Source organism: Pseudopodoces humilis, chromosome 1, assembly GCF_049639895.1.
Source record: "Pseudopodoces humilis isolate 2021_Gansu_Grassland_sample_001 chromosome 1, ASM4963989v1, whole genome shotgun sequence".
In the NCBI taxonomy this organism is placed as follows: domain Eukaryota; kingdom Metazoa; phylum Chordata; class Aves; order Passeriformes; family Paridae; genus Pseudopodoces; species Pseudopodoces humilis.
This window is the reverse complement of record NC_142200.1, coordinates 58,962,091-58,976,693: the sequence shown is the minus strand read 5'-3', so window position 1 is coordinate 58,976,693 and position 14,603 is coordinate 58,962,091. Positions and strand designations below refer to the sequence as shown.

The 14,603-nt window shown below is 41.6% G+C and overlaps 2 protein-coding genes across 3 annotated transcripts; one reads left to right on the top strand and one right to left on the bottom strand.

Moving 5' to 3' along the window:
* Positions 1–512: 512 nt before the first annotated feature.
* Positions 513–6,551, bottom strand: ACOT13 (acyl-CoA thioesterase 13). The gene is made up of 3 exons (XM_005517320.2): positions 6,456–6,551; positions 3,376–3,560; positions 513–1,202 (listed from the first exon to the last, which is right to left on the bottom strand). Exons 1-3 carry the CDS (start codon positions 6,534–6,536, stop codon positions 1,046–1,048), a joined length of 423 nt encoding a protein of 140 aa, XP_005517377.1. The 5' UTR covers positions 6,537–6,551; the 3' UTR covers positions 513–1,045.
* On the top strand, positions 6,508–12,449 carry TDP2 (tyrosyl-DNA phosphodiesterase 2). Of its 2 annotated transcripts, none has more exons than XM_088062466.1 (7): positions 6,508–6,817; positions 6,892–6,980; positions 8,958–9,125; positions 9,788–9,879; positions 10,354–10,421; positions 10,838–11,008; positions 11,796–12,449. In XM_088062466.1, exons 1-7 carry the CDS (start codon positions 6,620–6,622, stop codon positions 12,075–12,077), a joined length of 1,068 nt encoding a protein of 355 aa, XP_087918592.1. In that variant the 5' UTR covers positions 6,508–6,619; the 3' UTR covers positions 12,078–12,449. The 2 variants fall into 2 exon arrangements, with proteins under 2 accessions (XP_087918592.1, XP_005517510.3); XM_005517453.3 differs by having other exon boundaries at positions 6,511–6,817; positions 10,354–10,472.
* The last annotated feature ends 2,154 nt before the right edge of the window (positions 12,450–14,603 follow it).

The following is a 14,603-nucleotide window of genomic DNA, read 5'->3' as shown; positions in this document are numbered from 1 at the left end:
AACAAAAAGGGCTTACACATGCCCTTTACAAGTGCAGATTAGCTTTTTGCTAGAGGACAAGAACATGTACTACATATGTAGCATTGCTGTTCTTACTACAGCTTGATAGCCTTACCATGGCTTGTTTGTCAACAGTTTGAAGAAACCAGTTAAGCCTGTTCACAACAGTGCAAGAGGGGCCCAGGCTTCAGCTAACTCTACCACATTCAACTCAGGTCAGATAATCTACAGCCTTAGCCTGATTGAAAGCTCACCAAAATTACTTTTTTACATTTGTAACATGCAGCTGATGGATTTTAAACAAATATAACCATAACCTCAGGTAGGGAGAGGTGGAAATATCATGTGGGATATAACTATATTTTCACATTCAGGGATCAGAGGGAGATGGTGACATCTCAGGTGAATTTGTGTACAAGGCTTCCACCAGATCCTCCCCCAAATACTCCATGTTGGCATGCTTTTACTTAGTGCAAAGAGGCTATGAAACAATGAAACAATCTTAAGAAAGGTAGTTTTGGAAAGCTTTATTGAATACTTCTGGATTTGTTACAGCATCAGTAAGTTACATTTTGCATTAGCCTGCTTTACACTTTCAAACCAGTTCTGGACGATGTTACAGGAACACTGTACTACTATCTCAGGGAACAAGTACAGTTTGTAAGCACTTCTAGTGGTGTTTGAGTGTGACTGACAGGCCTGAAGACAGGGTTGCTTTGTCACATGACACCAAGGGTAGAGAAAGTGGATCTCTTAAAATGCTATCATGCTGGTTAACCATATGGCTGGTCCAAAGGCTCTTCCCTTCTGCTATCTTGACCAAAAAAAGCCAGGTGCCTTCCTATGCTGTCACACTCTCTTGTTCATCCCAAACCCAGGCTTGTAGCAATTCTGGTGGTAATTAAGAAATCTGTTCATTTATTACAGAAGTGAAATTCACTTGATAGATACCCTCACAACTTTGTGCAGATCATATTGCATAAGTGAGAAAATGATTCTATAGGATTCTGAAGTCCAACACCATTATTTAAAATACTTTTTCATACTAATTTCCTATGAATTTTGTATGTCTACCTTGTGCAATTAACTTTCCTGTAGCCTTATTTGTTAAATCCACAGTGGCAAATGCGAGAGTTTTCCCTTGCTTCAAAATCTGAGCTGTAATCAGTATCTCTTCTCCAATCTTAGCAGCAGAAGTGTATCTTCAAGGAAGAAAAAAAAGGAACAGGTAAGAGGCTGTACAGAGGATAAATCCAAGAATATTCCTGCATTTTAAATTATCATGAAGGAATTAGCAGAAATGGGTAATAAAGACACATCTCTGTCTGTCTGCCTGCCTGCCTACTTGCAAACCCCCACTTAATGGATTTGAGCTCCTCTAACTAACTACTGGCAGTGGTAAGTAAGTATAAGAGTTCTCTGAAAAAAATGGAGGTATGAAAGAACCCCACTGGTTTGGTTCTGAGGAAAAGTCAGTTTTGGAACAGAAACAATCAGGTATCCAAGACTTCAGTTAAAAGTTCAGCTCCAAGTCCTATTCCAACCACTGCTGGCTTCCTACAGTCTTTCTTTCAGCTGCAAAATGTCATTGTTACAAAGGCTCCAGAAGGTCATTTCTGTATGTAACTGTAAGCATAAGTTACTGTTCCCATGCCCTGGTTAGAGGAAAGTCATGGAAACCAGGGCAGCCCTCAAATGATGTTTCCATTCATTAGACAACTCTTTGTTTTTATTTACATGAGCAGGGGGTGTGCTTTTAAAACATGCTCTTTGGGGAACAGGAAGAAATTTCTGCATGAAGAATTCCCCTGGAAAGAATTAGGAGGAACATGATCCAACCATGATCTGAGGTAAGGGAACAATATTCAAATGTTAAGACCTGCAGAGGACAATGAAGAATTGCTGGATGTTAATCTTGTTTGGATAAAGTTCATCAACCAGTCCATTTTTATACATGACGCCATGTCACAAGAATGTCAGTCATGCCTAACGCTGATGTAGCACCAGCTCCATTGCTTGACTTGGGCAGGATTTCAGCCTTGTCTCATTTCCAGAAGCTGCTGCTGATCCTCTTGTGGTTACCAAAAAAAAAAAAAATTCTGTTTCTCTCTGTTCTTTCCATTACTGAAATAGCTTCCTCATGACAACTTTTTAAAAAGCTCGTTCCCAAAAAGGAAAAAAGTTCTTGTAGCAATATTTGATATCCCATCTCACTTGTTCAATGAATGCAGCAGTCCAAGTTAAAAAAGCTATTAATATTGCTTCATATAACATTGCCTAAAGGTAATTTTGGATCACCTCCAGAGACAGCACTTTCTTCAAATTTCAGCCCTTATATAATTGGGTGGACATAACTAATAGTGTCAATAATTCAGATGTTTGCCTCTTGTTATACTACTGCAGGAAAAAACCCATAATGAGAGGTAAATTTTAGGTTTTAATTTCCAGTAAGATCCTAGTCATCACAGTGGCAGTATGAAACTTAAATAGATGCTTAATCCCATCTGCCCAGTGGAGAAATCAGAAGGTCCTTGGAGAGAAAGGAGGGGACCTGGTAAAGATACAGATCACTCTCCAAACACTTTTAAAGCTGGTTTTTTTTTTTTAAAAAAAAGCAGTTTTTATAGGGGGTTACTTTTCTAAGATTTTTAATACTCTGTGTTAGTTATTCCAAGCAGGATTACTTTAGTTTCAATTGGTCATAATCTCTTCATTAAAAGTAATGAAGCAAAGCTGACAAGCTACAATAGCATGATCAAAGAAAATTTCAGAACAACTGTTTTTTAAGACACTGTGCTTTGAATTTTCATTACAGGAAGAACTATTCTCATTATAAAACTACCTTAAAATGACCTAGAGCAAAGGATTTTTCTGCCACTGAGAAATTCTGATTCAATCTGTAATTCACCCTCTATATGAGCATACAACAGAGGTAAACTCTTCCCTGTTTTAATATTTTTCTCTGATTTCTGGAATAATACTAAAAAAGGGTTTATAGAAAGCTGCTTACCCTAGAGCTTTGGTTTTGAGGAGACATTAACATAGCTGCAAAAGCAAAAACTGACACTAAACCAATTTCTTATGAGTAAAATTAACCACGTAACAACATCCTTTTACATTCTAAGAAGGAATGGCCTCTGTCTTATAAACACATGTAACAAATAAAAGCTTAAGAAGGTCCAACTCAAAATCTGAAACTAAATGCAATCTCCTAAAACACACATGCAACCCAACCCCTTTAATTTATCAAAACAGCAGTTTTGAAACCAAAGAAAACAACCATTTTTAGTGCCATAGGACAGAAAAGATGTACAATGGAGTCAATAGGGGAAGAAAAGTTAGTATGTTTTGGTAACCATAGTGGATGATACCTACGTGATGTTCATGTCCACACTGACCCCAGGCGCTGCTCTTTCTGTGTACAGCAATGCTGCTGTTGACACCACGTCCACAAGTGTGGCTGTCAAACCTCCGTGTAATGTGCCACCTCTGTTTGTATGCTCCTCCTCTACTTTCATTTCACAAACAACTTTTCCAGGAGTTGCAGACTGAAGTTTCATCTGTATAACAAAAAAAAGGAATAAAAAGCTTAGTGACAGCAGTACCAACACCTAATATTGCCCTCAATGAAATTGAAAGTAAATTTTGTCTGACTCTGGACTCATGAGACAAATTAAAAGATGGAAAATACAGTAATTCAACTGTTCCATTAGATATTTCCATGAATTTTGAGCAGAAGACTGTTGCCTTAGAAAAATCTGTACTTCTAATGCAGATAAATATTTAAACTGACAGTTTAACAGCACTTCAATACTTGATATGCTGTCAGGAATTCCTTAGGAGGAAACTGTCTTCAGTTTTCCTTTTGCTTTAATCTGTGAGTGGAGGGCCAGATTAGAGGGAACACAAAATGGCTCTAAGTATCTGTGTGTATGACAGTTGTGAAGACATATTACTTAGCTCACAAAATGGAAATGAGATCTCCACTCATTCATTAATCATTATATTAGAGCAACCTCAATAAAAATCAGTATTTTGGAATGAGCATTGGAAATACTAATCAGATTGGCCTCCCTGGTTGTAAATTCATATTAGTGAGTAGAAGTATCCAAGGATGTATCACAGTGTTACAGCAGCATTATTTTCATATACAGTTCTATTCCAGCCCACAGGTGCTAAATCCAGAATTACAGCTCACCTATGGTACCATGCTTCCCCCTATAACCAACACATGAAGTTGGAATTTTGAGACCATGAAGTTACTGCAATTCAGTATTTTAAAATCTCTATTTAAATTTCTTCAGTTAGTAGCACTGTATTCAAAATCTGAAAGCAGATGCAAAACTGGGGTAAGTTCCACATATATTTACATGTATAACTAAGACTTTGAAGTGCCTTTAGATGATTAAAAGTGAAACATGGACATTTATTATATTTATTCCTACAAATTTTCAGTTTTTTTACATGGGCTTTTTTAAACTTGAATGTTTCCATTCTGTTACCAGCTGAGTTGATTTAAATCTTTTTTGATCTTAAAAGCTATTAAGGTTGAAATGTTTCCAGGTTCATCATTCCTCATTTATAATGCAATGTAAGAGCTGAGTTTCACCCTTTCTGATAAACCAGTTTATCCAAATCTTGCAGACAAACAATACTAAGATCAATGATGATATAGTACATTCTTCTAATGGAAAGAAGTGGTATTAAACAGAGAGGAAATTACATTTACATCAATGAAAACCCCAAGTCCTCAATCAGGCACGCTGCACTGCACTGGAGGCCTAAGCTTCTGACAGAATTTCTAAGGAGGACTTTACTGATGCTCCACACTGGGAGCAGATGGCTTCCCCTCCCGCCAGGGACTGCTGCTCCAACCCACCAGCGAGGTAAGGAAAGCATCTAGTCCCATTTGTCATTGCTCTGAGCTGGCACTACATGCCTGCTCTCCTTGACAAAAATAGTTCAGTACTTGAACACTTCCAGAACCTACTGAGCTAGAGCTGCTGGTTTGTGCTTCTCCCAGCCCTGCTGTGCTTGTCCTCCCACGCGTCTGCACACTGCTTCAGCTTCCAGGCTTTAAACACATAGTCATTAAACTCTGGGTGGATACCACATTGGAATTAAACCAGAAACTAAGTCTGAGGCAGGAGGTGAAAGGTTTCAGACTAAAACGTGTCTCCTCTGGAATAAGAAAAACCTTGAGTAATTTAGTTATGGTAACAGAGATTTCAGCTATCTCCCAGAAAAGCAGCAAACTCAACTGTCCTTTAATTGTTATTATCATCAGATTCCTAGCATTCTAATTCTAGAAGGTTGCAGGTAAACTCTGAAGGTATTCCAGAGCAAGACTGGAAGCCTGTCTCCCAAAGCTCACTTCCAGGCAGTTATCTTTACAAGCTGAAATGCTAATATTTGCTCACCACTTATCAGGGTTTAAAAGGACTGAAAAGTTATCACAGTGAAGTGGTGACTATGAACTAAATAGACTCTATAAATATATCTTCTTAAAGCTTTATACATTTTAAAAAAAACTTTATACCCACCAACGTGTCTTGGAAAAACATGACTGTAAGAATTACTTTGTGAACAGTTGATTTCTATTAAATGTATCATATAATGGAGCTGTTAACAAAAGCGCTGCTTCCATTATAACGTTTGCTCCTCTACAATGCAAAGCATATGATTTTTCACATGGCTGATTTTCTTAGATATATTTTACTCTATCGCTCCATGTCACAGTTACACAACCAAATTAAAATAAAAGGGAAAATTTCATGAGAACATTGAAACCGCTTCACAAGAACTTTCCTACACAGCATCTATGCTACCACAAACTGCACAACTTACAGTGTAAATGAACAGTAGCTTCAACTTTTTTTTTGAGGATAATGTAGTATGACACTGCAGCAGACACAGTCAATTACATTTCTCTACACCAAAAGGTGCGGTGAAGGTGCGGTGCAAGGCCTTGTGTAGAAATTCGGAGAGCACTGGGGGTGTGCCTTGTGCTTGCAGTCTGATTTCAGGCTAAGGAGTGAGGTGTCATAACGAGGTATCTTTCTAATTTTAAACAGGGAAGAGTTTATGGCACAATTTCACTGTCCTGGAAGTTAACAGCTTCGCACTTACTGCGAATGCAAGAATGCCATCTGCTCAATGACTCCTGAAGGTTGCTCAGCACAGCCACCTTCAGAGAGCTGCTGGAAGGCAGCTGGAGTATTTAACGAGAGTTACTGAACAACACTTGGGTTATTATTCTTATTGTAACAATTGCGTCTTCTACCCCGCCGCGGTGCCGAGGCCTGGAGTGCGGGGAAACAGCCGCACCTCTGCGGCCGCCGGGACCGACCCCTGGTGCCGCTTCAGCCTGTCACCCCGGCAGGGAACAGCAGGCCCCTTCAGCCCCGTCCCGCCGGGGCCGCGCTGCCGGAGCCCTGCCCTCCAAGTGCCCGTACCTTGCCGAGCACCCGGTCGAAGCCCTTCGACTCCACCATGTACTTCATTGCCTCCTTCAGGCTCTCCAGCGTGAATCCCATCTTGCCGCCCCGCTGACCGCCGGCCCGCGCCCCGGAACGGCAACCCCGGCGGGCGGTGCCTCCCGCCGCCTTCCGCCGCGGCCATGGAGGAGGGGGCCGAGGCAGCGCCCAGCCCGCCGCCGGCGGAGCGCAAACGGGAGCAGGAGGATGAGGATGAGGATGAGGAGGCGCTACGTGTCGCCAAGCGGAGGAAGGTGCTGTGCTCCCAGTTCGCCGCCATCACCAGCAGCGACGCGGCCGTGGCGCGCCGCTTCTTGGCCGGCAGCGACTGGCACATGGAGGTAGGGCCGGGGCCGGCGGGGCCGCGGGGCTGGCCGGCGGTGGCTCCTCCCTGCCAGCCGCCGCTGTGTTTCAGAGGGCGCTGAACGCCTATTTCGATCCGCCGCGGGACATGGAGGCAGCGGCGGGCGGGGCGGCCCCGGCCTGCGCGGACACCGGCGGCTGGTAGGTGACAGGGACAGGGGGCATATGGTAGGAGGAGGGGGACGGGGGTCGGGGAGCGGAGCCTCCTGCGGGGAGGCAGGTTCCCCTCGGCGGGAAGGCACTGGGGCCCTCACACTCCCGGGGCCGAGGCCTGACTCGGGGAGCAGCGCTCCCTTCCCGCCGGACATCGCATCTCGGCTGGCGAGTAGCGAGGCAGGTGGCTCCTGGTTCCTTTTCTCGTCCTTTCCTGACGTTTCTCTCCCTTGGAGAGGCCGTCAGGCTTTTGGACTGCATTTTCCCTCTCTGGATCCTCTGGACTGGTGGATTGTTGACCCTTTTGGAGAAGGCACAGGCACATTTTCTTATTGCCCTTTGTTGTGCACCAGTACACATGCAGATTTTACCGTATGCACATTTTTATATGTGTAAATTATGCATATTTGTATTATACTGGATGTATGCATATTTTTTTCCAATAAATAACATTGGTATGTACACACACACACCTTGTTGAATGTACCTGTGGAAGTTAAGATGTAAGATATGTGTTTTACATAGACCATCTCACGGCACAGCTGGAAGATGTAGTGAAGTATTGATCTGCATGTGGAATTGAACTTTTCCAGATCCCTGACTGCTGTGGTTTAACCCCAGATACCAACTAAGTAGCATGCACCCACTCACTCGGACACCCTCACATACCACCACTCTCTCAGTGGGGTGGAAAAGAGAATTGAAAAAAACCAAAAAAACCCATGGGTTGAGGTACAAACAGTTTTATAGTAGAAATAAAATGGATGATAATAATATGAAATTATTTGTAATGAAAATGGAGAGAACAAAAAGAGAGAGAGAAATGGAAGCCAAGAAAGATAAGTGATGCACAGGACAATTGCTCACCACCCCCTGAGTGATGCCCAGCTCATCTCTAAGCAGCAGCTGGCTCCTCCTGGCCAATTCCCTCCCAAGTTCATTCACTGAACATAATGACCTATGGTATGGAATATCCCTTTTGCCAGTTCAGGTCAGCTTGCCTGGTCATGTTTCTTCCCAGTTTTTTATGCACCTGGCAGAGCACAGGAAGCTGAAAAGTCCTTGTCTTGAGGTAAGCACTAGTTAGCAGCAACAAAAGCATCACTGTTTTATCAACGTTATTCTGACCAGGTTTGCTTGGCAAGGTTTAGGTAGTGAGGGGTTATAGGGATGGCTCCTGTGAGAAGCTGCCAGAAACTTCCTCTGCATCCAACAGAGCCAAGGTCATCAAGGCAGCTTGATGCACCCATCAGCGATGGTGGTAGCACCTCTGAGATAATGTAGTTAAGGTTAAAAAGTTGTTGCACAGCAGAAGAGAGAACTGAAAACAGCCCTGCAGACACCAAGGGTCATCGAAGAAGGAGGGGCAGGAGATGCTCTAGGTGCAGGGGCAGAGGTTCCCCTTCAGCTCCTGTGCAGAGGTGAAGCAGCTGTGCCCCTGCAAGCCCGTGGAGGATCACAGTGGAACAGAGATCCACCTGCAGCCCAGGAAGGACTCTACACTGCAGCAGGTGGGTGCCTGAAGAAGGCTGATCCCATGGGAAGCCCACGCTGGAGCAGGCTCCTGGCAGGACCTGTGGGCACACAGACAGAGCAGCCCATGTTGGAACAGGTTTGCTGGCAGGATGGACTTGTGACCCCATGGGGAATCTACTTGGAAGCAGCCAGTTCCTGAAGTACACGGGGGAAGAGTGGGACTGTGGGGAATGAATTCAACTACTCAAGTGCTTTGGATTACATTGGTTACCATCTATTAACTTTCATCAGAATGGTAAATGTTTTCTTGTGCCTATAAGGAGGAAGAAAAAACACTTTACCTGTGTACCACATCTCTGTATGACTGGCGCCTGTATGTTTTAGTTACCATGCTTTTAAATGATGTTGAGATCAATACATGCTTTAGAAGATGAGGCAATCACAGATTAGTGTTACACATATTAACAAACAAATGCACTCTCTCTTTAGCATTGATCTCACTGCAGATGCAACTACAAGTAATGCCAGCGTCAATAGTGAAGACTCGCAGCAAAAAGAGGATGACAGCAACTTCTCGCTGATCACCTGGAACATTGATGGGCTGGATCTAGGAAATCTGCAGGATCGAGCTAGAGGAGTCTGTACATACCTGGCATTGTAAGTACAGCCTCCTCTTTGTACTGTCATGCACCTGGATTCAACAATAACAACAACAACAAAAGCTTCTTGATTCAAGTATTTACAAATCTTCATGCCCCAGTTATCGTAATGTTGGATGCAACAGATCAATCACCGTTTAAATCCTAAATAGCTGAGAGTTGTTATACTGAGTGTAAGAGGTGTGAACCTGTGCAGCATCCCAGAGGTTAAATATTTTGAGATGGCTACTTTAAAAGTCTAATAATAAGCAATATTGTTCAAGTGCAATTGTACATCATGAACATAATTCATAATTGCATCCTGTACATGAGAATCTTCCGGAGAACGCGTCCCAAAGCTACTTTGGAGCTGCTTAAGTTGAATTCCTCATGTGTGTGGTATATGAAACCTGCAAGGCTGTGGTATAAGGAAGTCATGCATTTTATTGCCACGTCGGTTTCATGTTGATAATAACAGTTGTTTCCTCCCTTTTAGTAATGGTGGTGCTAAATACAATGCAGATAGCTTTTTTCATTTCTAAAGAGTAGATTCTTACAAAATGTAGGAAAATGAGGGCAAGGTACACCTGAAATCACTGACTTTGTTCCATTTGGCCTCAGAGTGTTGCAGTACTACTTTTCAGTAATTAATTGAAATTTTTCTTGCCTTGCTGATTTCAGATACAGTCCGGACGTCGTGTTTTTACAGGAGGTCATCCCACCACATCTCCCTCTTCTCCAGAAGAAAGCAGGCAATTACACTATTATTCCAGGCAAGAAAAAACCCTCGGGTGCTAAAGACAAAAAAACAGAAAATAAATTTTGGGTTTATTTTGTCTCCCTTGCCAAAACCTCTGACGGTTTTAAAGACTATAAAGAGTAAAGTGAAGAAGGAAGCACTCAATGTTTCTGTGTTTTGATCTCAGCATATATCTTGATGCAAATTATGCATGTGAAAAACTTGCTTCTCTGGCATTTGCTTTTGTATTTTTTTTTGTATTTTGAAAGATTGGTAGCAAGGGTAGTCAAAAAGTACTAGAGATAAGTTATTTTTTAAGTATTTGCATGTAAAAATTCTGAAAAGTTCAGATCTTTATAATGCAACTTTTCACTAATGATTTAATAATCAACATATTCTCACAGGTTGTGGTAAAAAGGTCTCTTTCAGAACCTTAAGTGCTTTATGGCAGTTCTGTTGTGGCACAGCAGAAGATGTCCTGAAACATTTCTTTCCTTGTCTTCTTTAGGTAACATAGATGGGTATTTCACTGCCATAATGTTAAAGAAATCAAGAGTGAAGCTGCTGAAACATGAGGTAGTACCTTTTCCAACAACTGCCATGATGAGGAACCTTTTGGTTGTGCATGTGAGTGAGTCACAATATACTAAGCAGCTGTACTTCTGCCTTTCAAGCAAAAAATCTCAGGAAAGGAGATTGGACTGGCTTTTTCTCTAGGAGAGTCTCAAAGAGCAGAAAAACTTCTCCTCCAAGCATATAAACACAGTTTATAAACTGACAAGTCTTTTATGCATGTTACTTATGATCTTTTGTTTTCAAGCCTCATAATCTCTGAAAACAGAACTAAAAGCCTGTTATCCTTCTGTAAGCCCCTTCAATGTAAAACTAGTATTAACCAGAGCTCTGTCATTCAGTCACTTCTTTGTGATTAGATTTTGTCTTTGAGCTTATTACTGTGATGTGGAGAGTAACACTGCCTCTTTGTTTCATAGGTGAGCATATCTGGTACTGAACTTTGCCTTATGACCTCTCATCTGGAGAGCACTAAAAATCACTCCAAGGAGCGTATAAAGCAGCTGCAAATAGTGTTGAACGAAATGCAGAAGGAGCCAGAGTCCACCACTGTTATATTTGGAGGGGATACAAACCTCAGAGACAGCGAGGTAAATAGAAATAAGCAACTTTGTTATTTAGAAAAGGTGTTTTGACAAAACCTTCTCAGGCTTTTCTGTTGTCTTTATGAGAAATTACCAGCTTAGACAGAACAGCGGTATTCAACACTTAAAATGTGGAACTGTGACTAAGTAGAAGCAAGTGTTGTTACAGCCGAGGTGATTTATATGGAGACCCCTTCCCAATTAAAGAAAATGCTTTCATAACAATATTTGTATCTGAGCAGATGCAGGTGGATTTGATGGAAGTTTTGACTTCAAAAACATCTCGAGAATGTGGTCTTTATTTGTTCAAGTCTCCAATTCTCAGAGCTTGTAGAATCAATGAAGGAAGAGGGTGCTCTGGAGAAATAGATATTTATCCCCTGGCATCAAGACATTCAAAATTAGAAGCAGTTTTTGACTTCTGATACTAAAAGGGAAATTTGTGCATTATTACTAGAAGGTCAAAGTTTTAGCTCTCCCTATCATGAAATTCCATTGCAGTGAACTGGAGCAACACTGGTTTAGGAAACGTGGTGTTGGCCCCTACACCTCAGCATTTCAGAGCTGAACATTTATTTTGGAACATGTTTTGGATTTAGAAACTGCTACAGGAAATGGTCATGCTTTAGAGTATCTGGAGAAATACCATAGAAGCATCTCCAAGATCTTTGAATTTAACAACTTACGTTTTGCAGAAAAAAATCCAATGCTGTGACAACTCAGTTCTATTCTTTGAAGGTAGAATTTGTGAATTCACTATCTTGTGTAATTTTTTTCCTCCTTTTACCTTCAGGTTACTAAACTTGGTGACTTACCTGATGGCATTAAGGATGTCTGGGAGTTCTTGGGTAAACCTCAACATTGCCGCTACACTTGGGACACCCAGTCCAACACCAACCTGAATATAGCCTACAAGTGCAAGATGAGGTTTGACCGTATTTACTTTCGGCCTGCAGTGGAAGGGGGGCATTTCGTTCCACGAAGCATGGACTTAATTGGTTTGGAAAAATTAGAATGTGGCAGATATCCTAGTGATCACTGGGGTATTCTGTGTAATTTTGATGTTATATTATAAAAGAGGAAAAAAATACCTCCATCATTAGTGTTTAGGTGATTTATTCTTGATTTTACAAAATTTTACCCTCTCAGTTTAAGATAGGACATATTTAAGTTTTTAACCCTAATGCATTCTTAGTTCTCGGCTTCTGCAGGAACAGCTTCATTTCAAGCCAGGTTTCTCTTTTCCTGTTGTATGCATCTTTTCTTGAATCATGTTTTATAATATTTATTTTTAAAAATATCTGCAAAAGCAAACAAATTCTAGTTTTAAAATGGCAGGAAAAACCTGTAAATACAATTCATAAACATACTCAGTGATTTTAAAGACTTCTATTTTGGCATGTGTTATGATCTCATAATAAAGGCTGCTTTTTTTATTTTAAGACTACTTTTATCGTGCCTTCGTTGTTTATTTTGTAACCATTCCCATCGTCCTTTACAGCCTTGTGTTTCAAAGGGCATTTTGTATGAGCTTCTGAAGTTTGTGTTGGGTGTACACACCCCTTTGGGCAAGGCAGTAAAGGAGCTGAGTAAAGAATGACCAGATTCTCACAAAATAAGGATTTCTTAAGTAGAAACTGAACTACTGTTGAGCAGATTTAGGAACAATATGCCTTCTGTTTGGCAAGAAGAGTATATAGGCAGATGCACAGAAGTTGTTCAGTTGGGATGGTGTATACCTTACTTTGTCTTGTTAGCATGGGACATGTGTTTTATTGAGCTGCTAGGATCTCTTACAAACTGCTGGGCAAAGCCTGAACAGCTCAAGGCCTTGCTGACTTTGCAGAAGGTCAACCAGGCCTTCCTACTCTAAGAACTGTCTAATCAGTCTCATAGAAGCAGTTGTTTTATAGATGTGCAGTGCTGATTTAAAAGGGAAAGCCTGACTTCCTGATGTGAAGTTCTGTGCACAGACATGGAGAAGGACAGAAAACCTGTCACTGACGTGAAGTGAATGGACAGCCTACATTTTTTTACTTCTTTTTGTTGTCATTTGTCTTTGGTCTTGAGCCCAGAGCTTACAAACAGCTTGTACTTTGCTGCACTACTGTGGTGGCTTGGTTTGACCTGGTAGCCAGTCTGCCACCCAGCCACTGTCTCAGTCCTCTTCCCCAATGAGGTGGGAGGAGGAAATCCAGAAAACAAAAGAAAAAGGAACAAGAAAGCTCATGGGTTGAGATAAAGACATTTCCCAGTTACCCTCATGGGAAAAACAGACTTGGTTTGGGGAACTTAATTTGTTTTGGAAACACATGCAAGGAAGGAAGTTCCAGGAAGTTCAACTGGAACATGAAGAAAACTTCTTTACTGTGCAGGAGGTTGAGCCCTGGATCAGGCTGCCTGGAGAGGGGGGCAGAGTTTCCCTCACTGGGGATATTCAAAAGCCTTCTGGACACACTCCTTATTAATGCGCTGCAGTGGACTGACTGTGCTTGAGCCAGGAGGGTGCTGCTGGTGTTCACTTCCAACCTTACCCATTATCACATTCTGTGACAGTAATTTACAGCCAGTAAAAGTGTTTGACCAGTCTTTCAGTAAAGATGTCCAGTCTAAACCTCTCCTGAGCAAGTTAATCAGCTCTTCCTCTTGTCACAGGAACAGGGAGGCCTGAGATAGGCGTGGTTTTCCTTTCATTCAGCAGGAGGCCCAGGTGACCTTACTAAACAAGCAAATAAAGCTCAGGGTGTTAATTCATCTCCACAGAAATCAGCTGCAGAAGCCTCTTGCTCTGCTTTCACTTAACATTAAACAGCAAATTCCTTTTATTAAAGGTGAAAGAGAACAGCCTTTGGGCTTCCTTTTGGGAAGGATTTCCAACCCTTGATTGCTTTCAACATATCTCATTATAATAACTCAGCTGCAAAAACAAGGAAGGAGAAATCACAGATAAATTTTTATACTTCTGTTGAGCCCACAATCTCTCCTTTCTATTCTCAAATAAATAGTTCTGTAAGGAAGTGAAAAATAGCTACAACTGCCAGGATTTTCCAGCTGTCAGGCTTTTCCTTCTGGGCTTAAAATGGGACTGGCACAGATCACACATTATGACTCGCTCCATGACGATCTTGTTCCTTACCAAGAGTCTTTGAAGAAATGTCATGAGGTTTGTTGTCAGGGTTTACACCTCCTCCCCCTCCCTGATAGTTCCAGCCAAAGGATTTGTTTGGAAGGTGAAGGCAGTTTGACTTTTCTAACAGTGTTTGAGAAGGGAAAAGTACAATAAACTTGTGTTTTTTCATCTCCAAAAAACACAGGATTATGTGGCCTTCTGTATTATGGCTACTTTTGCTTATGTGGCTGCACCTTCTGGAATATTTTGGAAGACATGAAAGAGGCTGACTCCTGTTGTTCTGGAATAGGTTTTTAAATCAGGAAAAAAAAGCAAGGGAAAAAAAGCATTTGGAGTAGTGTGTGATCTATCTCGATGCCTAAACTTCAGATCCATTTCTAGCAGTGACTGATTCCTCCTTTGATCAGCAGTCTTTATTAACCTTTGGAATAGATAATGAGGGGCACGTAAGAGCAAGCAAAGACATAACAT